Raw genomic sequence first — 27,096 nt, 5'->3', positions numbered from 1 at the left:
TAGGCATTTTTAGTTAGGCATTTTTAAATTAGGTGTTTTGTCCCCACTCCATTTAAAGTACTTTTAAACAGTGTGGAATATTACACCAATTATTTCTTTTATCAATTGAAATCCTTGAGTTCCAACTGTTATGCACAAATAATTTTAAAGACAATGTTTACATTAAAAAAATATTCTATTCCAACAACTTGATTGATTTAAAATTGGAAACAAACTAAATCTGTTTAAATAAAAGATTTCATGCATGTATGCTATTTTTTGTTGAAAATATGAAGATTGAACTGTATTAAAAATAACTTTAAATAGTGCTATAGATGTTAATATGAATATAGTTAAATATTCAAACTCTGAAAAAAATTGTGTTTTATCATGTTAATCCTAAAAAAAGAACCTGAACATTCAAATTAAATTTTAAACCATTTTCATAATTTCAGAATTCAGAGGATTAATTTTTTTTTCATAATCAAAAATTGATTTAACTTGATTGTAAAATAGTCACAATAGTACAATTAAATAATTATTGATGAAAACATAAAATTTGAAAATTGTCCTTCCAGTACAAAATGTTACAAAAGACTTTTTAAAATCAATGTTACTCAGGACTGATAACATTTTTTCGCTCTTAAACTGTTTTTAACCTTTTTTTTTTTAAATTTATATCAAAAATATACTATGACAACAGTAGAATCAGACTGCAGAGCCTAAATTTGAATTAAGTCTCCAAAAAACTTTTTTGGGGAGATTTAAAAATTAATTTTTACTGTTGCTCTGGTCATTTTTGATCGGAGCAAAATGTCTTTTTTTTATTTGGGTAAAATTCGTAGCTTTTAGAGTGTTTTGCTTCATAAATATTGTATTCTGGTATAGAGTAACATTAGGCCTCTTGATCAATTCATTAAAAAATTAATTCTTTGCAATATATAAACTTGGCTGTAAGGGGATAAATAATGTAAAATGAGAACAATATAACAAATTTATTTTTGTCACATATACAAATATGATATAAAATAATATTATTCAAACTTATTTTTAAAAATATTTTTAAAAAGTATGTATCTTTTAATTTTAATTAAATAAAAATTATTTAACTACATTGGAAATATGTCACTTTGTGGAAACTATTTTCGGAAATTATAAAGAATTGAAATGAAAGAAGATCTCTTATTGGTTTGACCTTAGAATTATGTTTTTATTGTATTATGTTAAATTTTTCAATGAAATTAATGTTTTAGAAAAAAAAAATATTTGCTTTGAACAGAGTAATGTTTTTTTTTATTGTATCAGTATAAAGTGAATTATATAAAATTATTCAGTAAGTTACAGTATAACCCCAAGTAAAAAAAGACCTTTTGCTCTGGTCAATATTTTTAAATCCCCCAATAAAAGTTCATTGGGGACTTAATTCAAATTTGGGCTCTGCAGTCTGATTCTATAGGTGTCCTAGTATATTTTTGACCCCCCATTCAAAAATAGGTTAAAAAAAGTTTAATCTTTATCTATGACTTAAAAAAATATAAACACCAAACAATAAAAATGTTTTGGTATTAGAATTTGCAATAAATGACTTTACATCAGATTGAGGTATATTATAAAATATATGTCTGTAAAATATATCAAACATTTCAAAATTATTGCAACCAATAAAGATACAAATTCATGAAGAGTAATCTTAAAAAGAGTTTATAATGATAAAAAATATACTTGAAAATACATTTAATGGTAATAACCTTAAAGTTAAACTAAAATTAGACAAGAGTATTATTATTGAAATCAGTTTTTAAAAAATATAATGGAGCCATGATATCATAAGTAAGGGAATATCCTAGAGATACCTATGTCAATAAATAAAGCAATTAGTTTAAATAAGAATGTGATTTTTGCTTTTACTTTTTTTAACATTTAGGATTTTTGAATTTTGAATCTCTAAGTCTACCCTAATACATCTCATGGTATTATTAAAGATAGAAAAATATTGACCAAAAAGAAAAATAACAGGGATGACAACATCCATAAAAGCTAAGCACTGAAATGGTAGGACAAACGGACATTTACACTAGTGTCAGAAGTGAATAATCAGAATATAAATGTTTAAGAGTCGAAGCAAAATTTGTTGAAAAACTGCTTGATATAGGATAATGTTTAAATAGACTTAAATTTTTAGATTGGATGATTAGATCACATAATAATTTGTTGTTAAAAATCAAAAAAATCAACATTTTTAAATGGACGTACGGACATTCTTGTAATGATTATAGAGTTGCTACACTTTCTAAATCGTACCTAACTACCAAAGGAATCACCATGCAAAGTTTGAAATCGAATGGACAATTCTAACATGCCTAAATTAACGATAAAGCTATCCAGTGACAGACGGACGTACGGACCTACCCTAATTATAGAAAAGCTTCGCTTTTAAAAAGGTTCCAATATCACCTTATGTAAATAAAAAGGTTGGGTGTAACCTTGAATTGAAATTGTATTAATAGAAATTGTTTCCGATCATATTAGCTAATTCTTATTCCTATTAGTGTTGATACAATACACATAAAGTTTTCTATGTGGTTCATTCATGCTCTAATGGACTTGCAAAATAGTTTCCAATCCTATTTTAATGAGACATAATTATAAACCCTCTTTCCAACCCTTTTGTATTTATCTTATTTATCCTGTTTTATAATGTAGTAAGCTTTTTTTGGTCTGTAGCGAAGAATCTCACTAACCGTTGACCCGATAAATGTAGTTCTATTTTACTGTGAAACTTATTATAGGTCAAGGAAGGGTTTTAAATACTTTGGTGGAGGATATCTCCACCCTATAAAAATGACCCCCGCCCCACAAAAAATATTTAATTCTTTTTATATCTTAAATGAAAATGGAGGGAGTTCGACTTCGTCCTTTTACCCCCCCACCCCCCCACCCCCCCACCCCCACACCTTAAGTGCCGCTAGAGTCTTATAGGTGCGTAAAGTAAGCTAAAAGTATCAGGGATCTAAAGGGATAGATTAAAGTACCTCCCAATGATGATATACAAAATTACTCAGTCTGTAATTAAATCGTTAGAATACTCAACTTAGTCGAAATTCATTTAAAGTCCCCAAAGATTTTAAACCTACAAATAAGAAAATATTATTATAAAACTTTGAGAATTAATGTCTCAAATTGTATAAGAATATGTTTATGTGTATATTATGAATTGAATATAAAAAATAAACTTATACCTTGTACTTAATTTTTAAAATAACATCTTTTAAAAAATATATTTTGTCCATCGGTCTATAATATATGCTCTAGAGGGCATCAAGTTTCTTTAGAGAAATGTATCTTTCTCCATTTTTAAAGAAAATATAATGCTGAATTTTCAAGTGAAGATTCTGCCAACCAATTAAAATCTACTTAATAAATCAACTTGTCTATCTGTCTGTCTTTTACTTGCAATTATACATACTAAAATTGTTTTGTAGATACGAAACCGATTAATATCTGCTGGATTAGAACCGATACATGGCCATACTGTAATATCAGTTTTGTTCGCCAGGATAAATAACTATCAATTTTATGTGCTTTGCTACTGTGGCTGTTGTCATCCTTGTGTACTAACTATATTGGCTCATGGAAAGTAGACAACGTAGCGGGTTTCGTCTTATTATTTATAGAAGCTATTGATATTTTTTTTTAGGTTAGGTTAGGTAAATGTTATTGATTGCCCAACAGTATTAGGAAATTAACCCCGCTGTGGCTAGAAATGGGAGAAAAGCTACTGTGAAAATATGACAATCCCCCCTACTTCGTTTTCTTTCCATTATCCATTATATTTAAGTCAATGAACTAGATTATAATTTATGTATATTTTATTACTTTTAAACACCTTTAAGCGTAAATTATAAGATCGTTAATCGCAAATATTTTCGCACTTTACAGTATTTTAATTTGTGTTTAATGTAAAAAAGTATTTTAAGATCTTGGAATAGAGGTTATTATTAAAATTGGATACCTGAGAACTTATGGCGCATTCGTTTAATTTTGTATGATTTTTCCCCTTAAGGTAACTTTATTGTATTTTAAAAGCTAATCTCAGTCTGTATGTCCTAAATCAGTGGCGTAGACAGGGTTTCGTCGGAAAATTTTGACACCCCTCTGAAACCAAAACCGAGGGGTGTGTGAGCAAGGGCAGGCTTTATTCTTTTTGTGGGGAGGGAAGGGGGTTAGTTCGAAGAATTATATTTTTTTTGCACTTTAACGTGTTGTAAGGATTTTTTAAAGTCTAAAATTGGTTAATGTTCATTTTCTTTCATGCCCTTACCCCTTTTTAATCTTTGCGTGTTATGACTCTGTACAGTCCTTTTGTAAGACAACGCAGAATAAATCAACAAAAAAGCTTCAACAATTATTTATTATTTTATTTTATAATTGTACATAAGAAATAAAACAATTCTTTTCTTTTTTAACATTGTTTTTACAAAAAGTTATAAAACATATAAAGATACGTTGGTCTGTATGTCGGTAATTAAATTGTATTAAACTTTTATTTTTGGTGGGGGACAGTCTTAATGCTTCGCCAAGATGAGGTGAGCCTCAAAAAGTATCGAAAGAACAGAATGTTTTTTACATCCCCTATACTACTTAGCGTAGAAAAAATGTTAATTTTTACCATAGAAAAAAGATTGTCAAAAAGCTAAGCCACCTTTGGATATAATCGTTTTTTTTTATTATTATGAATATATTGCTCCAAAATTTTTTGTTTTGTTTCACTTAATTGCTGCTTGGCTTCGTGACGTCAGAGGCCCACACTCTGTTGTAAAAAATATGCATTATTTCATATTTCATGTTTTCATATTTGATTTATGTTTTTAAAGTTTTGTTTCAAAATAAAAACTGCAAAAGTATATTTTTGATTAACAAAAAAGCTGTTAGAAAAAATATTTGGCTAAGAGAATGTCTGTCTGCCGGGCAGAAGCTTAAGATACCAAGGTTTAAGTCCTTTTTCTTGGGTTTTATGTAACCTCCAACTCCCCAAGAAATGAGATTGTAGAAGGGGTTGCTTGGGAAGCAACCCTTAAGAACCCCTAGTTTATAAAAGAAAAAAAAATAATACCAAATAAAAAATGAATTGGACTGATAAAAAATTTAAAATGATTATCAAAATTTCTAATAAAAGGTCAAATTCAATTTTTGAGAATTTATATGAAAGAATGTTGTTCCTAATATAGTCCACAACCATAGCCGCCCCTTCTCCATTGTTCTCATCCAGGTTCCAGGTTGGCAGCCAGCTATCCTACAATAAACAAGGATGATAATATCAATGGCTGTAGAATGTACATGGATATCATGACAGTAGAAAAATTGCCGTCAATTTAGCTTTCTAACATGGTCAATTCGATCATCCAGTAACATGAAAGGGGATGGGGTAAAGGGGGTAGATTATCCCTCTGCAAGTTTCACTTTTATGAGAGAACAGGAAAATCAGGTATAAGATCCAATTAATAATATATCCATTTAAACATCCAAAATGCAACAAAAACATTAAAACAGTTAAAGATTTTTATTGTTATTACCACTGTAACAATCAATCAATCAACAATAACATCAAATTTACCTTGGCATGATAGAAGTCAGACATTGCAGATTCCGCCTTGTTGGACCAGGGCTTTCCATTGCCAGCTTGGGCTTCGTCAGGGAAATAACCACCAGTACCACCAACTAAAATAGGCTCATTAGGCGATCTGGTTAAATCAGACAAGCTAGAAAATCATGTTATTGTATATCTTTTCATTTATTACTTTTAACAAACCAAACCATAACTACAACTCAGATCATGAAACTGTAACGTTTGTCTGTAATGTCCAATTTACTGACATGTGGATATTTTTTTGTGATGGACAAATAGGAACAATCAAATAAAAATGACAGCTAAAACAAGACATTTCAATAAACTTTCAGGATGTTATTCTCCATGAAGTATCAAATAAAATGTCTTATTTTTACATTTTAAAACTAAGACTATAGTAGTCTGAATTAGTAGTACAAGTATTTTTAACCACACAGATGTTATTGCACAATAATACCTGCGACATTTAAAACAAGGAAGAATTGTTCATCAAAGGGTGCAATCTTCTTGTTTCTAAAAAGTTGAATATATAAATGATCTAAGATCTCACCTACTGCTGAATCAATTCTATAACATAATTTTATTTCACAAAATCACCCCCTCCTCCAAAAATTGAGAACACCCTTGAAAACTAGAAGTTTACCTTCCCCAGTCCCATGGGTTCAACATGTTTGTATCCTGCCACTCTCCAAGCTCCCAGAAGCCACCCTCTGGAGGCTCAACCTTGCAATACTCCTCACCATCAATGCTGAAGTAATAGTTATTAATCAAATAAATTCAAAGATCTAATTATATTTCTTTCTACAAATCGTGCTGGATATGGTATTTTCATAACACTTCACAATTCTTTGTCTTCAGTTATATACAATGGCCTCTAAACAACACAAAATTCTAAATGAATTGGAACTTATATATGATAAAAACAAAAAATCAATTAAGGAAAGCAGCATTTTGAATAATATTTCAATTTTTTTCTACTAAAATAACTAAAGTTATAAAATGTGTGTTTTAGAATCACAACTTTTAAACTTTCTTACCTGAAAGAAAGATAATCTGGTGTCCAATCCAGACCAAAGGTATGGAAATCTTCATTGAAGCCAGCACCACCAGGGAGGTTGTATACACAGTGAGCCTAGGTAATAATATAAAATAGGTTCAGAGATCTTATTGTGCACTGATCATCTTGTTTTAATATCTAAAAACTTCAATAAGCTTTTATCATTAGTCAGCTTATAATTGAATATTAATATAAGGTAGACTATCTTATCCAGTCTTTCTGTAAGTAAGATTAAACTTAAAGTCTTGCCATAATTAGTAAAGAGTATGTTCAACTTTTCAAGGAATATCCTTGCTAGTCATGGCATATGTGATTTAGAATTAATTTTGTACAGTCTCATATAGACTATATATCATAATTACTCAATTTTAAATTCTGTAACTTACAAAACATAGAATATTGTAAAATTATTATTTTTAAAGATATCATTCTTGAAAATTTATGATGTAACAGAAAGAATGATGAAAAAGGTAAAATTAAGTAATAAATTTCAACTTGAACTCTAGATTTTCAACTTTATATTTTAGGAGTTTTCATAAAAAAGGAAAGAGAAATTATTTTAATATTATTTTAAAATGACACAATAAATTTTGTTAGTCTGAGAAAATTGGTCACCAACTAAAATTTTTTTTCCCCATGTGTTTTATTCTTTTAACATGGAACTTTTCTATACAAGAACTCACAAGAATTTTGCTAAAATTAATTATTTGCAGTTTTAAAGGAGTAATATCAAAATCAAGTGTAACCTTTTCATAACCATTCAAAGGATATCCTCCACCAAATTGCAGAGTGGATCCAAATTGATTGACACCAATATCTTCCCCATCCATTGTCAACTGTTTGTTGCCTCTGCTCTCCAAGATATCTCAAATCAAAGTTATCAATAATTGTAGTAGTATATACATAAGTTTATAGGGAAGATTTAAAAAAATTAAATAATAGATATTTCTCTCATCGTAATATAATTAGCTTGCCACAGATACAAATGTACAATTATAAACAGAGAGAAATTAAAACAAAACAGTGCTTATTGACAAAAATCTAAAATACATGAGAAAATAATTTTGCAATAGTTATTTATGGCATCTTATCATAATCAGCTTTCTGTAGATATAAAATGTACAATTATAAGATTACAACCAGTTTTTTTTAGCCATGAGATGCCGAAGGCACGAGCTAAAGAAACTGGTTTTGTGATTGTGACTGTTCAATTTTTATTTGTAGAAAACTTTGATGTTTTATATAATTTTTCAGATAGTAATTGGTTTCAAAGTGATACTGCAAAAATTTTAAACTCATCATACCAATTTCCCCAGAAGCTGGCCATTGACCATATTTAGATCTTGCAGGTAGGAGCCAGATAGCAGGCCACAACCAGTCACCCAGGGGCATCTTGGCACTTACCTCAACCTAAAATTAAGTTTATTTAAATTTTTTTATTGTGTGTTTCAATAAAATTTTGTATACTATTTTGTTAAACAAGATATCAAATTTTATACTGTTTGTTTTTAAAAGTTCTTCCTATAGAAGGATGCTGTGAGTATTGGTGCAAAAAAATATGACGTAACAAAAAAAATTAGCCAATGAGAGGCTGTCATTGACCAATGGTAAAATTTATAGTGGCCTCTCATTGGCTAATTTTTTTTTTTACGTCATATTTTTTGCACCAATACTCACAGCATCCTATAGAAGTAATTTCTCATATATATATTTTTTGTTAATTAGAATGTTTACCTTTCCTATTAAAACAATGAATATGATTTCAAAAGTTGTACCTTTCCATACATAAAGGAGAATGAAATAGAAGATCTCAATCTTGAAGAACTGATAGGGTTCAGCATATTTGTAGCAGTGCCAGCTCTAAACAGCAATAAATAGTTGAAATCAAATTTTAAAACTATGTTGCCAAATGTAAATAGTATCTATATTAATTAGAAAATATTTAGATACTTACAATACACAGAATTATAGAAGAAATGAATCAAAGTACATCGGATAAATCTTTAAAAAACTAAGCTATTAGCATGATAGGGAAAACATTAGAATAGAAATATGCAAAGTGAAATATTTGGTATTCTTACCCAGGATAACTTATATGCAGGATAACTTATATGCATTATTTAAGATAACTAACCATGAAATAAAGATTTCTCAATTTAATATTCAGTGTTTGATAATCATTTTTAATCAAAATGTAAATAAATCATCAGAAAGGTCACAGTTAGATAAAAATACAGTGTGTGTTTTTATCACAGAAAATATCATGTTTATTCCTTTAATAGAAGTAACAAAATGTCTTTCTGTGTGAACCAAAGGATCTTGCTAACCACTATACCAATCTGATTCTTCTCTACATTGTAGCTTCTTATAGGTCCTAAGAGAGTTTATAACTAAGAGAAATGAGGCCTCTAGGGGCATAGCCAATAGTTAGATTATAAATTAATTAATGTGAACCTACCTGAAACATCCATAGAAAGAGTTCATTGTACATTCACTTCCAGGCTGACCAGAAAACATATCTGAAAAAATATTGAATAATAATCTGTAGATTAAAGTTATTGGTTGAAACGTTTAACAAACTCAACTTTATGAATCAACCAATCAAAATTTACTAAAGTCCCCACAGTTTTTAAACCAACGAATAAAAAAATGTTTTCGAAAACTAAGGGGGCTAGTGTAATAAACAGCCCACTCTCTAACTGATACTAATTTTATATGTGTGACTTGCTACTAAACATATTAATGCACTTTGGAGTTAAAAAAATACCTAGAATTTGGGTGGTTAAGAATTCTTCACCATAAACATCTGCTGTTAGAGTTGGTTTCAAGAACAAATTTCCATCTCTGAACATTAGAGAAATCAAAATAGCTTAAAAATTATTCTCTAAGTTACTACATACATCTACTCTGAGCTTTAACAATATAAAACTAATTTGTATATTTATTCTTCATGGATTTTTAGGGATAAGACAAATACACTATAGATTGATGTACATCCCCTTCTGTTGACTAAAGTTATTATTTGAAAAGTTGTACACTGCTAGTTAAGATATAATAAGTACCAAAAGTGTTTATGCAAACAATTGAGAAATGAGATTATAAAACTTTGAGTGCCTGCATGATTTACTGTCCAATGTTCCCTCTATTTTATTGTTTTACTTAGCATTCCTTAAAAAAAAAGTAGGACCTTGTGTAAGAGTTGGTTCTGTTGTGTGTGTACAGTTGAAATTCCCAATTTCCACCACCTAAATGAATCATTTCAGATAATTGAAACAATCAATTATAAATATAAAATCCTTATAAATTTACAAAATTAAAAAAAGTCTAAGTAGAAATTTTTTAACCTGCCATGGTAATTTCATTTTGCCAAATATCTTCATCAAAGAAGTCAAAGTTATCCTGAAAATAATAGTAAATAAAAATAGTAATGCATTTTTCCTCAATTTCAAAATAAAATATGGATAGATAATACAAAGTATATTTTTTTGTAGAATTTTTTATGGTGATTGCTCAATCATATAAATTTAAAAAAATAACAACTTACTGTTTTACACCACTTGTTTTATGGATTTTCTATTGTACTTTCAAAATTTACTTTTATCATTTGATAAATTTTCTCATATTCATTCGAAAAACCGACTAATATCCGGTGGATTAAAACCGGTTGAGTTCTCAGCAATAATATTAAATAAAATATTATGTCTAGCATGGTGTTATGTCCAGTTTTCTACAAAAATAAAGATGTACAATCATAAGATTAAAATCAGTTTTTTAGCCCTGAGAAGCCGAAGGCATGGGTCTTATAATTGTAGATTTTATATTCGCGAAAAGCTGTTTATAATACGATGCACTAAATAACTAATCTACCTCAAAAATAAGTTCTCCAGGAAGGAAGTATTTTCCAACATTGGATTCAGTGACAGAAATGATGTCAGGTATAGTTGTACCAGCAGAAGTAGTTGTTGTAGTAGCTAGAAATTAAGAAATGAGTATCCTATTTAATAACTAGCTTTAAAATACTAAAGAATTTAATATAACATGAGTTCAATTCCTATGTAATTATGTATTTTGATACAAAAAAATCTATCTTGATTAATTTGCAATATTTAGGTTTTAAGATGTTAAATTTGTTAACATATATGTATATTTGTATATGTACATTACCCCGTCCCGTTTTAGAAAAATTTTGTGAAAATTCTGGCCCCCAGCCAAAATATGGTTGATTTATGCAAAAAAAAATGACCCATGCAAAATATTTTTTCTGTAATGCAAAAATTGTGATGGTACAAGCACTGCAAAGTTTTTCAAATCTGCAAAAAGACCTGTTTTTAAAGCTCTTGTACCATCTCAATTTTAAAGATTTTTAAAATTCTAGTGTGTCAATATAAACCTGAATACTTGATATCCAGCATTATAAATTAGCCGGATATCTGTATCCGTCCAATCTGGCCCAACCCTATTATTTATGTATGCAATTTGGCAATTTTGACTTTGGAAGATTACTTGCTACACCTTAGTCCTTCATATGTTATAATTTGGAAGGCCCCCATTTTTATGGTAAATTTCAGGTTTATATCAACACACTAGAATTGAAATTTTGTAAAAATCTTTAAAATTGAGATGCTACAAGAGCTTTAAAAACAGATCTTTTTGCAGAGTTTAAAATCTTTGCAGTGCTTGTACCATCGCAATTTTGTGCATTACAGAAAAAAAATTTAGCGTGGATCATTTTTTGGCATAAGTCAACTATATTTTGGCTGGGGCTCAAAATTTTAACAAAATTTTTCTAAAACGGGACGGGGTAATGTACATTTACATAATATTCATAGTAGTAATGTACTAATATATATGTTCTTATTTTCAAATCACAGTTTTATGCAGGGATCTAACGGGATAATAAAAATGCCGATAAACGGATGTACATTTAGGGTGGGTCGATTTTGGACATTTTTTTCTGAGGCCAAAGCGGGGATCTGCAAATGATTTGTATGAGTATAATACACCTATGGATAATTTAAAATTTATCCTAAGTCTTTAAACCGCTGACGACCAGACATTCAATTGTATAGCTATTTGTAAATGGGAGTCAAAAATTTATTGAATCAGAACCATGGCTTCATGGTGCTCCCAGGAAAGGCATTGAGGAGTAGAATCAGGAACTTTTGACCGTTTCAAAAAATCTCGTTCCTAGCCTGAGAAAATCTAAAAAAACATCTACAAATTGGACAATTCTCAATAAACCTTTAAAAAATGTGGATTTTAAGTGATTTCTAAGGCTATGAACGAGATATTTTGAAACGGACAAAAGTTCCTGATTCAGCTCCTCAAGGCCTTTCCAGGGAGCATCATGAAGCCATAGTTCTGATTCAAAAACTTTTTGAATGTCATCTTTGCATATTAATAAGTAATCAAATATATTTTTCAGTGTTCGCGTTCTAAAACTCAATTTTTTAAAATTCTTTTCCGGTCAGAAATGTTTTAAAGGTTAATTTTATCTGTTGCATATCCCCTCTTTGTCTAATTCCGATATGAACCCGCCCTAATGTACATCCCCAATGATGATACACAATATTACCCCTTCTGTATATTACATTTTAGTGGTTGAAAGTTTGGACACTCAACTTAATACACTAACCAATGAAAATTCAATAAAAGTCTCCAAAGTTGTTAAACCAAAGGAAAACGATATAATAAAACTTTGTGGACTGGTGTAATAAATAGCCCATTGTCCCCTCTCTCCCTAGTTTTATGGTTATATTCATTATCTTAGCAATAATGTTTGAGAACAAAAATAATTAAATCAATATCTCAGGTTGTAATAATTTGCTAAAGCAATTAAGATTTTAAGATCTTACTTGCAGGTGTAGTTTCTCCAATAGTCCAGTGAAGATCTGTAAACTGCATTCCATGGTGAGCCACAACAATCATATACCAGTAGTATACAGTGTCTCCATCTAACATTTAAAATTTATATTAGAATGTTTCTTACAAAGACAGACCATCAGAGAAGTAAATCAGGGAGGGAGGAGACATTGGACTGTTTATTATACAAGTTCCCAAAGTTTTATGATAACGTTTTCATGCTCGTTGGCTTGACAAGTTTGGGGACTTTTATTGAATAACTATTTATTGATTGGTTCATAAGGTTGAGTGTCCAAGCGTTTTAAACCCTAATGGTAATCTACAGAAGGGGTAATTTTGTGTATCATAATTTGGAATGTATATGAATTTATCGTCCATTTTCGTATCTCTTTAGATCCCTGAAAGTAAATAATGACAATTGTTTCAAGTATATTGAACTGTCATAATAATAATTACATGCAAAAAATCTACTTATGGCGCAATTCGGGATATTTTTTTGACACAAATTTGACAATTTTTTAAGGGTTAGATATCCCCCTTGTATGTCCCTGGTGCTATTTATTTTAAAATGACAAATTCGTGATTTTTACTGAATTACAGTTTATTGATCTTACTGATCTTTGCTTGTCTATGTTTTTTTCTATATTTCAAAATAAATACGTAACATTAAAACAATATTAGGTGAAGGAATAAAATATGAAATGAAATATTAAATCTCAAGCTTTTAGATTGTATACCTTGAAGTTCTCTGCCAGTCCATTCATATTCCCAATATCCCTGAGAACCAGGCATATCCAGCTCAATATTAATCTTAATAAAAATTAAACATAATTTATATATTTCTTTTTCAATTTTTGATTTACCAATTATTGTTGTTTACTTCAATCTTATTTACTTCTTATCTCCAAACTTATTTTTAAATGAATAGAAAATAAAGGGGGAGGGGTATTTTTTTCTATGTCTAACCCCTACTTTGCCTTAACCCTGCAGAATTACCCAATATAACCTAACCTATCCTAAGTATTAGACAGCAAATGAAAACAATACCTGTCCTTTTTCAATTGATTTATCAAATTATAAAGTTGGGAGGCACTTTGAGGGAAAACTTTATTTGAAAAAATAAAAAAAAACGACTTACATCTCCATAATCAATTCCATTGACAGGTTGATTGATAGACATGTGGTAGGACACATGCTCCAGATTTTCAAAGTCCTCCAGGAAGATTCTGAAAGTGTTGACAGTTGATAAATATTCCTTAGTTTTACAGCTTCTTAATCAAAACAGAATTAATTTACATATTTACCAGAGTTCGGAAGCCGCGCCTCAGCCGCGCATAAGCCTCAGTTTTAAACCTGCTTGTGAGCAGAAAAAGAAATTTTTGAAAGAAGGATTGTCTACTAAAGAGACAGTTTTATACATCCAGCTAAATTTTATAGTGATAAAATGACGATTTCACTGAAGCTTACGCGCGGCTTTCGATCCCTGATATTTACACATTTTAATAATTCAAATACTAAGTTGTTCAAAAAATGCTTATATCAAAATATTTTGAGAATTTAAGGCTAGGGTAAAAAACATTTTGGACAGAAACCACTTTTTCTGAAGATTACCCCCATTTTTCTGTTTGTAATATAATGTCTAGATTGATATTTCAATATTGTATTGTCATGGTTCCTTTTCATTGGGATGCGCTTTATAAGATCTTGGTAATAGGCCCCTAGCCCGTCAAAAAAAGCACGAAAAACTTTTATTCACAAATATTTCAAAAATCTACATGCAAATAATATACCTGAATCCGTTATCAGTCTGTTCCAACTGTGGCTGTGGGTAGGGTGGTTCAGTGGTTGTGGTTGTTGTGGTCACAGTTGTGGTTGGCACAGTGGTTGTTGTGGCCTTGGGCGTTGTTGTCTTCGGGGTTGTCGTAGTGGGAGGGGATTTACTTTGCACCTGAGTTAAACAAGAGATAATTGGTTTCTTTGGTGAAAATCAATTTTGTCAAAATATGTTTTTATGAAATATTTTCTACTTTTGCAAAGTTTAATTATACAGTATTCTTAATAACACAACTTTACAAGTGTTTTTTTATGTTAAAGAGTAGTCTTAGAATTAAAAAAAAACAAGAATATGAATTAAAATAAAAAAGGATAAGTTTTTAATTGTGCAATTTTTGGGAATAGTCCCTTTAGTGACATCGAACCTTAAGGGGCGATTGGTCGTATTTTTAAAATGGCTTTTTATAGGTTATTTTAGGTTAGGTTATATTAGGTTAGGTGATTGCCCCACAGGGTTAGGTAATTTGCCCCGCAGGGTTAAAGCCCCCCCCCCCCACACGGGCTAGAAATAGGAGAAAACCTACTGTGAAAAATACGGAGAATCGCCCTTTAAGGTGCGATGGCACGAAAGGGACTATACACCAATTTTTTTTGTGAAAAAACAGGTTGGCTTGGAGAAAGAATCAGCCACTCTAATCCGCAGGCCGTCTCAGCCACTACTCTGCGGCTACTCTCAGCTTCAGGCTTTGTTAGCCGCAGCTATCCCCTATATAAGCCACAACTCCTGATAAAGTGTTATTTGCTTAGAGAGAGAGAGGACAATGGGCAGTTTTTTACACTATTCCCCAAAGTTTTTAAAAAACGCTTTCTTTTTTGTTGGTTTATTAAGTTGAGTGTTTAAACGTTTCAACCACTAATTGTACGCTACAGAAGGGGTAATTTTGTGCATCATCATTTGGGATGTACACTAAGTTATTGGCCATTGCTTTATCCCTTTAAATCAATGGTTATTTAGATATTTGCATTACTAATATGTATCTACTCCATAATTATGTACTATATATATCCAGGGTTCTAAAGGGATAAGAACGAAATATATCCCCAATGATGATACACAAGAAACCCATTTTTATAGATTACAATTAGTGGTTGAAACGTTTGGACACTCGACTAAACAAACTAAACAAAACATTTACTTAAAGTCCCTTAGGCTGTTCAGCAATAGAATATGAAAATGTTATTATAAAACTTTGGGGACTGGTGTAATTAACAGCCCACTTTCTCCCAGATTTTTACCTGTGCAGATTGATCAGTATTCTGGTATCCACCTCCATTTACAAACACCAGGATCCAGAAGTTGATTGTGTCTCCAACCTAAAATTTGAAGTAGCTTTGAGTGTCCTATAGAAAATGACGTCATACAATACAAATGACCGATGAGAGGCCAGTATACATTTTACCATTGGTCAATATTAAAGTATACTGGCCTATCATTGGTGGGATGTATTGTATGGCGTATCCATTAAGCTCATTTGAATGACTGATAAGTAAACTAAGTTAAGCTTTAAAAAAGTTCTGTCTTTCCATTCCAATTTTGCATAATAAAAGTTAATGAGAGGAACAACAAGATCTTTATTCTAACAGTGAATAGTCTAAAGACATCTAAATCTTTTTAAGCAAAGCTTTTCTATAATTAGGGTAGGTCCGTGCATCCTTCCGTCCGTACTTAACGGATAGCTCTTTTCGTTAATTTAGGCATGTTAAAATTGTCGGGTATAGTCCCTTTCGTGGCAACGCTCCTTAAGGGGCCAACTTTAGTTTTTTTTTACAGTAGCTGTTCTCCTATTTCTAGCCCCTGCGGGGGCTATAACCATGTGGGGCCAATTGCCTAACCCTGTGGGGCAATCACTTAACACAATATAACCTATTCTAACCTAAAATAACCTATTAAAAGCCATTTTAAAAATAAGGCGAATCGCCCCTTAAGGGGCGTTGCCACGAAAGGAACTATTCCCAAATTGTCCTATCGATTTCAAACTTTGCATGATGATTCCTATAGGAGTAAGGTACGAGTTAGAAAGAAAAGCAACTCTATAATCATTACTAGAAAGTCCTTACGTCCATTTTAAACTTGTTGCTTTTTAACTTTTTTAACACCAAACTTTTATGTGATAAAACTATCCGATTGGTCTGAGTTTTGGATTACTGATTCCTAGGACAACAAAGTACATTGTTATAAGCGAAGCATCTCTTTAATCAAGTCCTAAAAATGTAAGTATGTCCTTAAACAATATTTTGTATTTAAGCAGTTTTTCCGCAGATTTACTTACAATTTTGTTTTGTATTTATATTCTGATTATTCAGTTCTAACACTATACAAGTGTTAATGTTTGTTTGTCCTACCGTTTGAGAGCTTCGCTTTTATGGATGTTGTCATCATTGTTTTCGTAGAATAATCAATAACTTTCCATGGACAGTAATATGAAAATTTTTAAAATTAATTTCTTATGCATCCAGGGTTTTGGTATTGGTTTTTATGATTATTATTTTATTATTCATCGCTAATAATACATTACAATCCATGAGTAGAACCGGTTCTAGTCCTGTGGATATTTATCAATTTCAAGGCCTTATAGGACTATGATTTATTGTTGTTATGTAATTTGTAGAAGGATATTTATGTCCAATATATGCACTACACAGATTAATGCACAATCAATTAAATATTTAGGACAAAAGGAATAATTTGATTGTTAATGTAAAACTAGTGTCTTCGGCTTTAGAGGCCTCTAGTGGCACTTGAAATGGGGAAGCCGCCTCTAAAATTCAAATTTAGCTTTTAAAAGATAAAATGATTTTTTGAAGGGAGGGGTTATTTATTTAGGAGGGGGGTGGTACCTTTCCCCTAAATGGTTATAAACCTTCTCAGAAGCTACACTGTAAAGAGGAAACATACCTAGATCCTTCAGTACAGACAGAAAGAAACACACAAATACACATACAAATACACATACGGTTACTTTATATAAGGATTAAAAAGTACAAGCGGAAAATTTCAAAGGCATTTGACATAACGGGTATAGTCCCTTTCGTGGCAACGCTCCTCAAGGGCGTTTCTTGGTTTTTTTTTCACAGTAGCTTTTCTCCTATTTCTAGCCCCTGCTGGGGGCTTTAAACTGTTTTTAAACTATTTTTGAATGGGGGGTCAAAAATATACTAGGACACCTATAGAATCAGACTGCAGAGCCCAAATTTGAATTAAGTCCCCAATAAACGTTTTTTGGGGGATTTAAAAATTAATTTTTACTGTTGCTCTGGTCATTTTTACCAGATCAAAGGATCTTTTTTTACTTCGTGTAATATTGTAACTTAGTGAACAATTTTATATAATTCACTTTATACTGATACAATAAAAAAACATTACTCTGTTCAATGGAAATAATTTTTTTTCTAAAACAATCAATTTCATTGAAAAATCTGACATAATACAATAAAAAACATAATGCTGAATTTAAACCAATTAGAAATTAGAATTTCCGAAAGAGTGTTTTCACAAAGTGACTTATTTCAAACGTAATTAAATAATTTTATTTAATAAAAATGAAAAGAATGAAAACCCTACTCATAAAAGATACATACTTTTTAAAAATATTTTTAAAAATATGTTTGAATAATCTTATTTTATATCATATTTGTATATGTGACAAAAATAAATTTGTTGTATTGCATAAACATTTGTTGTCATCTTAATTTATTTAACCCTTTACAGCCAATTTTTATGTGTTTTAATGTATAATAAACATGAAACATTTTTATGTTAATTCATTGATATATTGTAAAGAATTAATTTTTAATTAGTATTGATAGATAAAATCAAAAGACCTAACTTTACTGTATACTAGCATACAATATTTACGAAGCAAGACACTCTAAAAGCTGAGTATTTTACCTACAAAGGGAAGAAACATCACGATTCAGTAAAAATTATTTAATCCATAGTAAAAAATAAACTTTAAAATCCTAATAAAAGTTGATGTGGGCAATTGTTCTCATTTTTGGCTTTGCAGTATGATTCTACGGATGTCAAAGTATATTTTTAATATACCTTTTAAAAATAGTTTAAAAACAGTTTAAACCTGCGGGGCCATTTGCCTAACCCAATGGGTCAATCACCTAACCTAACATAACCTAACCTAACCTAAAATAACCTCTCAAAAGCTATTTTAAAAATACGACGAATCGCCTCTTAAGGGGCGTTGCCACGAATATTCGGGACTATTCCTGACATAACTTCTCAATGTTGTTGGTTGGAAAAAGATTATATGTGACGGAAAGACGTACTGCACACCCTAATTCTAGAATAGATGCGCTATTTAATTACCTTAACAGGAATAGCAGGATCATCATAAATCCAAACTCCGTTAGTGCTCGACCTGAAATACATTTTAAGGTTTAAAATGTATGGAAAATACGAAATGAATCGAGTTATGCCTACTACCCCCCCCCCCTGACGTACTGCAGGTAGAAATGTACAATATAATGAGGGGGGGGGGAGGGAAGTAAAAGAACTGTTTGTAGCCATACACCACATGATAAATTGTATGAAGCATCAAAACAAGTTTGAACATGCCGAAATTAACAAAAAAGAGCTTTCCGTTATGGTCTTAATATTTTTAAACTAGCGACTGCGTCCCTAGCATCTAGATGGTTGGGAAGAGCAGAAAAAATAGCCTAAAACCATATGAAAACTTAAATATATATAATAATAGCATAAAACTATTCATGGACAAATGTGAAGCATTCCCAAAATAGAGAACTCAATCGGTTCAGAAGTTATTGAAATCAAAAGCTATGGACAAAAACCTTACTACTTATATGGTAGAATTTATGGATAAGGTTTGCATGTAAGAATTACTCTTACTGTATTTCAATATTATATTTTCCAACTGTTACTCCAACTACAGGTTCATTCACACTAACAATTTCAACCATTACATTGCAATTTTAATTAATCTTTTAAGTCTTTATCACTTATAGAACATAGAAGTAGAATTAACTGGACTTCTATAATTGTTAATTTGTAAATTTTAATCAATTTATAAAAATTAGTATGAAAAAAACTTGATTTTGTTGCAGAAATGTAAATAATTTTTTCCACCCATAAAGCTATTAATGATTTTGTGATGTTTTTGTTATGATTCTTTAACCACATCAATTATAAAACTAACTTTGTCCGTCTCTATGTAAAAACGTTATTTAAACATATTTGATTTTAATTGAGGACTGTTGAATCAGATAATCATTTAAAAATTCTCGTGTCCAATGGGTATTTAATCAAAACTTCTCTTAATATGTTTAGTCCAATGATTTAATAGTTATTTCTCGCATCGTATTATAAACAGCTTTCCGTGGATATAGAATGTAAAATTATGAGATTAAAACCAGTGTTTGTAGCCCCGAGGTGCCGAAGGCACGGGCTAAACAAACTGGTTTTAATCTTATGATTGTTAATTATTATATTTGTAGAAAGCTGGATATAATACGATGCTAGACATATTTTATTTGTATGGATGAGAACCAGTTCCTCCACCGGATTCGAATGAATACGATAAAATAATTTTGGATAATCAGTAATAGTAGCGCAACTGCGCTAGAATTATTGTATGTGCGTGCGTATACAATACATATGTTTGCAAGGTTTTCCTGAAATGTAGATTTACTGCTGTCATGCCTGACACATCAGGAACCTAAATAAAATATGAAATAATAGTTATCCGCGGGTAGGAAAATTAAAAAAGTTAGGGCATAATTTTAGTATTATAGACAACTTTTCGCGGATATTAAAATAAAAAGTTATGAAATAATTTTATATTTGTTGGCACAGAGATACTGAAGGCCTGGCCCAACCCAATAGGATTTAATATTATGATTTTGGTTTTATTATAATTGACAAATTGTCTGTTATATGATACGTGATTTTTCAATATAGCTCACAGCCAGTTTAAGTCAATCTGATATGATTCGTTTTCGAAGATTTACTGGAAAAGTAATTGTGTAATTATTTTTATTTTGTTCGCTTGTTTTTTTTCTTGTTTATTTACTTACTAGAAAAAAACAACGTATACAGTATATAAAAAAAAACAATATTAAATTTAATTTGATTTGCTATATCTAAAATCCAAATATATTGGCAATATAACATATCAGACGAAAAAGAGTAAAATATTTGGCAAATAGAAAGTAAACTTTTTTTCAATAACTATTAGACCTATCTAATCGAATGCATATCTATCTATTTATCTATCTATCTATCTATCTATCTATCTATCTATCTATCTATCTATCTATCTATCTATCTATCTATCTATCTATCTATCTATCTATCTATCTATCTTTCTATCTATCTATCTATCTATCTATCTATCTATCTATCTATCTATCTATCTATCTATCTATCTATCTATCGTCTATCTATCTATCTATCTATCTATCTATCTATCTATCTATCTATCTATCTATCTATCTATCTATCTATCTATCTATCTATCTATCTATCTATCTATCTATCTATCTATCTTTCTATCTATCTATCTATCTATCTATCTATCTATCTATCTATCTATCTATCTATCTATCTATCTATCTATCTATCTATCTATCTATCTATCTATCTATCTATCTATCTATCTATCTATCTATCTATCTATCTATCTATCTATCTATCTATCTATCTATCTATCTATCTATCTATCTATCTATCTATCTATCTATCTATCTATCTATCTATCTATCTATCTATCTATCTATCTATCTATCTATCTATCTATCTATCTATCTATCTATCTATCTATCTATCTATCTATCTATCTATCTATCTATCTATCTATCTATCTATCTATCTATCTATCTATCTATCTATCTATCTATCTATCTATCTATCTATCTATCTATCTATCTATCTATCTATCTATCTATCTATCTATCTATCTATCTATCTATCTATCTATCTATCTATCTATCTATCTATCTATCTATCTATCTATCTATCTATATATCTATATATCTATCTATCTATCTATCTATCTATCTATCTATCTATCTATCTATCTATCTATCTATCTATCTATCTATATATCTATATATCTATCTATCTATCTATCTATCTATCTATCTATCTATCTATCATTCTATCTCTGTACCTCAACATGGAGACCACCATTATCCTCATACCAGACTGGAACAGGGACCTATCTATCTATCTATGTACCTCAACATGGAGACCACCATTATCCTCATACCAGACTGGAACAGGGACCTATCTATCTATCTATGTACCTCAACATGGAGACCACCATTATCCTCATACCAGACTGGAACAGGGACCTATCTATCTATCTCTGTACCTCAACATGGAGACCACCATTATTCTCATACCAGACTGGAACAGGGACCTATCTATCTATCTCTGTACCTCAACATGTAGACCACCATTATCCTCATACCAGACTGGAACAGGGACCTATCTATCTATCTATATCTGTACCTCAACATGGAGACCACCATTATTCTCATACCAGACTGGAACAGGAACCTGCACTTGTCCAGATACACTGCAAGTTCAAAATTAAGGATAAACAAGTATGAAAACATCCATAGCGATTGAAATACTGATATTCTAAGTATTCTAATAATTATATTAGATTTTACCATTTATTTGGGAATACCAAAGAAACCACCAAATAAAAAGGGGAAAAAAATCTAATAGAGGGACAAACCTACTAAAGGGAAAAATCTACTAAAGGGACAAACCTACTAAAGGAACAAAACCTACTAAAGGGACAAAACCTACTAAAAGGACAAAACCTACTAAAGCGAAAAAACCTAATAAACGGACAAACCTACTAAAGGGAAAAACCCACTAAAGGGATAAACGTACAAACGGATAAAAGTACTAAAGGACATACTTCCCTGACAAAAAATATCAAAATTTTACCTTGATAGCCAAAGGACCAGAAGGCAGCCTAAAGCCCCTACCTGCATTTTTAACCTTTAAAAATTTGATAAAAAGTATGAATATTAATCATATAATTCTAAATAGTGAAAAAGAGATAAGACAATGAACGATAAATTCATGTACTTTCCAAATTACTCTTTAAATTCATTGGCGGAAAATTTTGACAATTAAGATTCTATAAATGTCCCCAATCTAATCTGATGAATTAGAGGATGTTTATAAAACTTTGGGTACCAGCATAACTTACAGTCCTTTGCCCCCTTCCTCTGTAATGAATAAAGTATTATTTCGAAGTTAATTTTCACCTTTCCAAAATAATCTATGCTTATTACTAACATATTATAAAACTATGCAGGAAAAAATATCTTATCATTTATGTAAAAACAAGGATGACAACTTCCATAAAAGTGAAGCACTGAAACGGTAGGACAAACGGACATTAACGCTTGTAAAGTGTCTGAACTGAATAATCAGAATATAAAAGTATAAGAGTCGAAGCAAAATTGTAAGTAAATTTGTTGAAAAACTGCTTGATACAGAATAATGTTTATGGACATACTTACATTTTGAGGACTTGATTATAGAGTTATAATATTGTTCTTTGTTGTCACAGGAATCAATATACCAAAAATCAGATCAAACGGATAAATAGATCACATAAAAATTTGTTGTTAAAAAAATAGAAAAATCAACATGTTTAAAATGGACGTACGGACATTCTGGTAATTATTATAGAGTTGCTACGCTTTCTAAATCGTACCTAACTACTACAGGAATCACCATGCAAAGTTTGAAATTGATAGAACAATTCTAACATGCCTAAATTAACAATAAAAAAAGCTATCTACAGCATGACCCTCGAAAAAGTATTTTTAAGCATCTGCAGCCCTTATTTCTCAATGGATTATTAAAAAATGCATATGTCCTTGTTCTCCATAGTATTCCACGTAAGTAGATATAAAAATATTTTTTTTACCTCCATTAACACCGGAGATTTTTAGAGCTAAAGTTTTGAAAAAGTGACTGAGAAAAAGAATTTTTTTTGTTTCTCTTTATTTTTTGGATGGTTATATTATGTTTTTCTGGCAACTGATTAATGAGACACAAAGAAAAACAAGTTAACTAAATATTTCTTTTTTATTCCACCAAAAAATATAAATTTTTAATGGCAAAAAATACTACTGAATGAATTGATTATTTGCAAATTTTAGGTTATTTATCAACCCTTATTTATAGAAAAGGATTAATTATGACAGTTGCTCCGCCTACTTTTCTGACATCTCAATTATTTAATAGGGGGTAAATTAAGCTTTTTAGACTAAAAAATCATTATGTTTATTTTTATTTTCTTTATAACTTTTTTGTTATTAAAGTTAGGATTGTGAAACAAAAACAATTTTCCTGCTATATTCATATAGATTTATTTGGTTTTTTAATCTTAAAAAATTTTGCCTAATAAGTAAGTTTTTCAAAATATCATTAAACTAAAAAGACTCCAAAAATATGTGTAAAAAAATGCTTTTTACTCAAAAACTAAATTTTTTATTTCATTTTTGTATAAAGTTTCTGCTAGTAACAAAAATAAAAGGATTTCTAGCTTAATTTTGCTAAAAAAGTCGTTTCATGTTAAAAGTTACTTTTTCCTCAGTCACTTTTTCAAAAGCACTAAAAATCTCCGGTGTTAATGGAGGTAAAAAAAATATTTTTATATCTACTTACGTGGAATACTATAGAGAACAAGGACATATGCATTTTTTAATATTTCATTGAGAAATAAGGGCTGCAGATGCTTAAAAATACTTTTTCGAGGGTCATGCTGTATCTCGGACGGACGTACGGGCGGACCGACCCTAATTATAGAAAAGCTTCGCTTTTAAAAAGACACCAGGACTGATTACTTAGGTTTATCTGGTGCTTTTACTTTTTATTATCTAACACTCCCACCCCCTCAATTTTAATTTGGAAAAACCCTTCTTTTTAAAAGCGAAGCTTTTCTATAATTAGGATTGGTCCGTCCGTCCGTCCGTCCGTAACGGATAGCTTTTTTCGTTAATTTAGGCATGTTAGAATTGTCCTATCGATTTCAAACTTTGCATGGTGATTCCTGTAGTAGTTAGGTACGATTTAGAAAGCGTAGCAACTCTATAATCATTACCAAAATGTCCATACGTCCATTTTAAACATGTTGATTTTTTTTACTTTTTTAACAACAAATTTTTATATGATTTAATTATCCGATTGATCTGATTTTTTGTATACTGATTCCTGGGACATCAAAGTACAATATTATAAGCAAAGCAACTCTATAATTAAGTCCTAAAAATGTAAGTATGTCCATAAACATTATCCTGTATCAAGCAGTTTTTCAACAAATTCACTTACAATATTGCATCGACTCTTATACATTTATATTCTGATTATTCAGTTCTGACACTATACAAGTGTTAATGTCCGTTTGTCCTAACGTGTCAGCGCTTCGCTTTTATGGATGTTGTCATCCTTGTTCTTAATTTTATTACTTTAACAAGAACTTTCATAAGAAAATGACATGTGGACTATATACGAAATTCTAAGATCTAACTTAAAATTTATTAATTTTAGGCCTGTGGATACTCAAATGTTTTTAAAAAATATTAATGAACTAAGCCTTATTATTGGTCAGTCTTATCCAGAAAGACGTAAGTTAAAGAACAATACTAAGCAATAATATTTTGTCATAAAGTTTTAATTAAAGGCATAACATATTTTAGGCAATTTTCACTCTTTATTTGAAGTAAATTTAAAATAAGGAGTAAGGGGGGATAGTTTTTAATTTCTTTGTTGATTACTTTAGGTCCAGTTAGGTTATGGCCCTTCCACAGGGGTTCAACATAGAGTAAAAAAAAAAATTCCCCCTTATTTTCAATTTTTTCAATGTGGGCTGATATTTGAATTAGTTATAGATGTTGTTCTTTTCATTAAATCACGTTTTATAATTATAAAAGATAAATAAGTAAGCAAATAACAACTGTAGTTTAAGATAAGATTATCACTAATACAAAAGTTGGGTGTTTAAAAAAATTGAATTTCTCGAATAAATTATTATAAATCTATTTTCAGTATGGCTTCGAAACCGATTAATACCCGCTGTATTAGAACCGGTTCTTAGCCAAACTGAAAAAAACGTATCGTTTTACAGACAATTTTCCATGAATATTAAAATATAAATCCTAAATATTACCAGTTTTGTTATCTTGTGCCTTTGGCCCATTTCAGCTAACAAAACTGGTTTTATTTTAATATCCGTGGAAAGCTGTCTATGAGACGATATGATGAATAATTATTATATTTAATACAACTGGCTGTATCCAAAGCCTCTAGGGGATTAGATTGCACCAAAGAAGGGTTAAGGGTACTATGTTATACAATTGTAGGTATGGACATTTTTCTACATTGCAAAAACCACTTTGCAACTAACTAATCTTCAAGTTTTCTAATAAATAAAAGCGTCTCTTTTATGAATGTTGCACTCTATGTTTTTCAAGTTAAATCTCCAACCGTACACATTTATAAAAATTGAATGATTACATAAAAATTTCTTGTTTGATATAGATTGTTAGGTTTGAATAAGTAAATACTTTTTATAAGTTTTAATAGTACTAAAAAAAGATAATCATTTTAATGCTAAAAAAGCACTGGATCATGGAAAGAAAACAAAGTAGCGAGTTTCGCCGTATTTTCACAGTGGCTTTAATAGGTAATTTTAGAAAGAACCTTAGCATATAGCGGATATAGAATGTACAATTATAAGATTAAAACCAGTTTTTTTTAGCCCCGAGGTGCCGAAGGCACGGGCTAAAAAAAAACTGATTTTAATCTTATGATTGTATATTTTTATATTCGTAGAAAGCTGGATATAATACGATGCTAGACATAGTTTTTTCGTATTGATGAGAACCGGTTCCTATCCACCGGATTCGAATGAATACGAAAAAATAATATTTTCCTCAAACTTTTCAGATGGATAGATATATTCATAAAAAAAAGATTTTAGAATTATCAAAAGTTTAATAGTTATTTCTCGTATCGTATTATAAACGGCTTTCCGCGGATATAGAATGTACAATTATAAGATTAAAACAAGTTTTTTTTAGCCCCGTGGTGCCGAAGGCACCGGCCAAAAAAAAAACTGGTTTTAATCTTATGATTGTACATTTCTATATTCGTAGAAAACTGGATAGAATACGATGCTAGACATAGTTTTTTCGTATGGATGAGAACCGGTTCCTATCCACCGGATTCGAATGAATACGAGAATAGTTATTTCTCGTATCGTATTATAAACGGCTTTCCGCGGATATAGAATGTACAATTATAAGATTAAAACTAGTTTTTTTAGCCCCGTGGTGCTGAAGGCACCGGCTAAAAAAACTAGTTTTAATCTTATGATTGTACATTTCTATATTCGTAGAAAACTGGAAATAATACGATGCTAGACATAGTTTTTTCGTATTTATGAGAACCGGTTCCTATCCACCGGATTCAAATGAATACGAGAATAGTTATTTCTCGTATCGTATTATAAACGGCTTTCCGCGGATATAGAATGTACAATTATAAGATTAAAACTATTTTTTTTAGCCCCGTGGTGCCGAAGGCACCAGCCAAAAAAAAAACTGTTTAATCAAAAGTTTAATAGTTATTTCTCGTATCGTATTATAAACGGCTTTCCGCGGATATAGAATGTACAATTATAAGATTAAAACTAGTTTTTTTAGCCCCGTGGTGCCGAAGGCACCGGCTAAA

At 30.4% G+C, this 27,096-nt stretch overlaps 1 protein-coding gene across 4 annotated transcripts; it reads right to left on the bottom strand.

The window, feature by feature from the left end:
- Nucleotides 1-4,374: 4,374 nt before the first annotated feature.
- On the bottom strand, nucleotides 4,375-22,380 carry LOC145335410 (beta-1,3-glucan-binding protein-like). 4 transcript variants are annotated; one of them, XM_080181155.1, is made up of 25 exons: nucleotides 22,291-22,360; nucleotides 21,889-21,907; nucleotides 21,497-21,544; nucleotides 20,003-20,044; nucleotides 19,219-19,274; nucleotides 18,679-18,730; nucleotides 15,594-15,671; nucleotides 14,315-14,472; nucleotides 13,663-13,750; nucleotides 13,262-13,334; nucleotides 12,518-12,616; nucleotides 10,530-10,633; nucleotides 10,007-10,061; nucleotides 9,850-9,907; nucleotides 9,430-9,506; nucleotides 9,121-9,181; nucleotides 8,438-8,522; nucleotides 7,967-8,072; nucleotides 7,409-7,527; nucleotides 6,643-6,737; nucleotides 6,249-6,353; nucleotides 6,063-6,118; nucleotides 5,594-5,697; nucleotides 5,201-5,272; nucleotides 4,375-4,791 (listed from the first exon to the last, which is right to left on the bottom strand). In XM_080181155.1, exons 1-25 carry the CDS (start codon nucleotides 22,335-22,337, stop codon nucleotides 4,750-4,752), a joined length of 1,899 nt encoding a protein of 632 aa, XP_080037281.1. In that variant the 5' UTR covers nucleotides 22,338-22,360; the 3' UTR covers nucleotides 4,375-4,749. The 4 variants fall into 4 exon arrangements, with proteins under 4 accessions (XP_080037281.1, XP_080037284.1, XP_080037283.1 ...); XM_080181158.1 differs by lacking the exon at nucleotides 21,497-21,544 and adding an exon at nucleotides 21,769-21,816 and having other exon boundaries at nucleotides 22,291-22,352; XM_080181157.1 differs by lacking the exon at nucleotides 21,497-21,544 and adding an exon at nucleotides 21,701-21,748 and having other exon boundaries at nucleotides 22,291-22,352.
- Nucleotides 22,381-27,096: the final 4,716 nt, after the last annotated feature.

Source organism: Acartia tonsa, chromosome 13, assembly GCF_053477335.1.
Source record: "Acartia tonsa isolate MP-2025a chromosome 13, ASM5347733v1, whole genome shotgun sequence".
Classification (NCBI taxonomy): domain Eukaryota; kingdom Metazoa; phylum Arthropoda; class Copepoda; order Calanoida; family Acartiidae; genus Acartia; species Acartia tonsa.
This window is presented reverse-complemented; position numbering and strand designations above follow the sequence as displayed.

Coding starts and splice junctions, on each gene's coding strand:
- LOC145335410 (XM_080181156.1), bottom strand. CDS start 22,337: ATGCAGGTAGGGGCTTTAGGCTGCCTTCTGGTCCTTTGGCTATCAAG. Junction 15,672..18,678: donor ATCCTGCTATTCCTGTTAAG/GTAATTAAATAG, acceptor TTCAAATTTTAG/GTTGGAGACACAATCAACTT. Junction 9,507..9,849: donor AGAACCAACTCTTACACAAG/GTCCTACTTTTT, acceptor TCTAATGTTCAG/AGATGGAAATTTGTTCTTGA.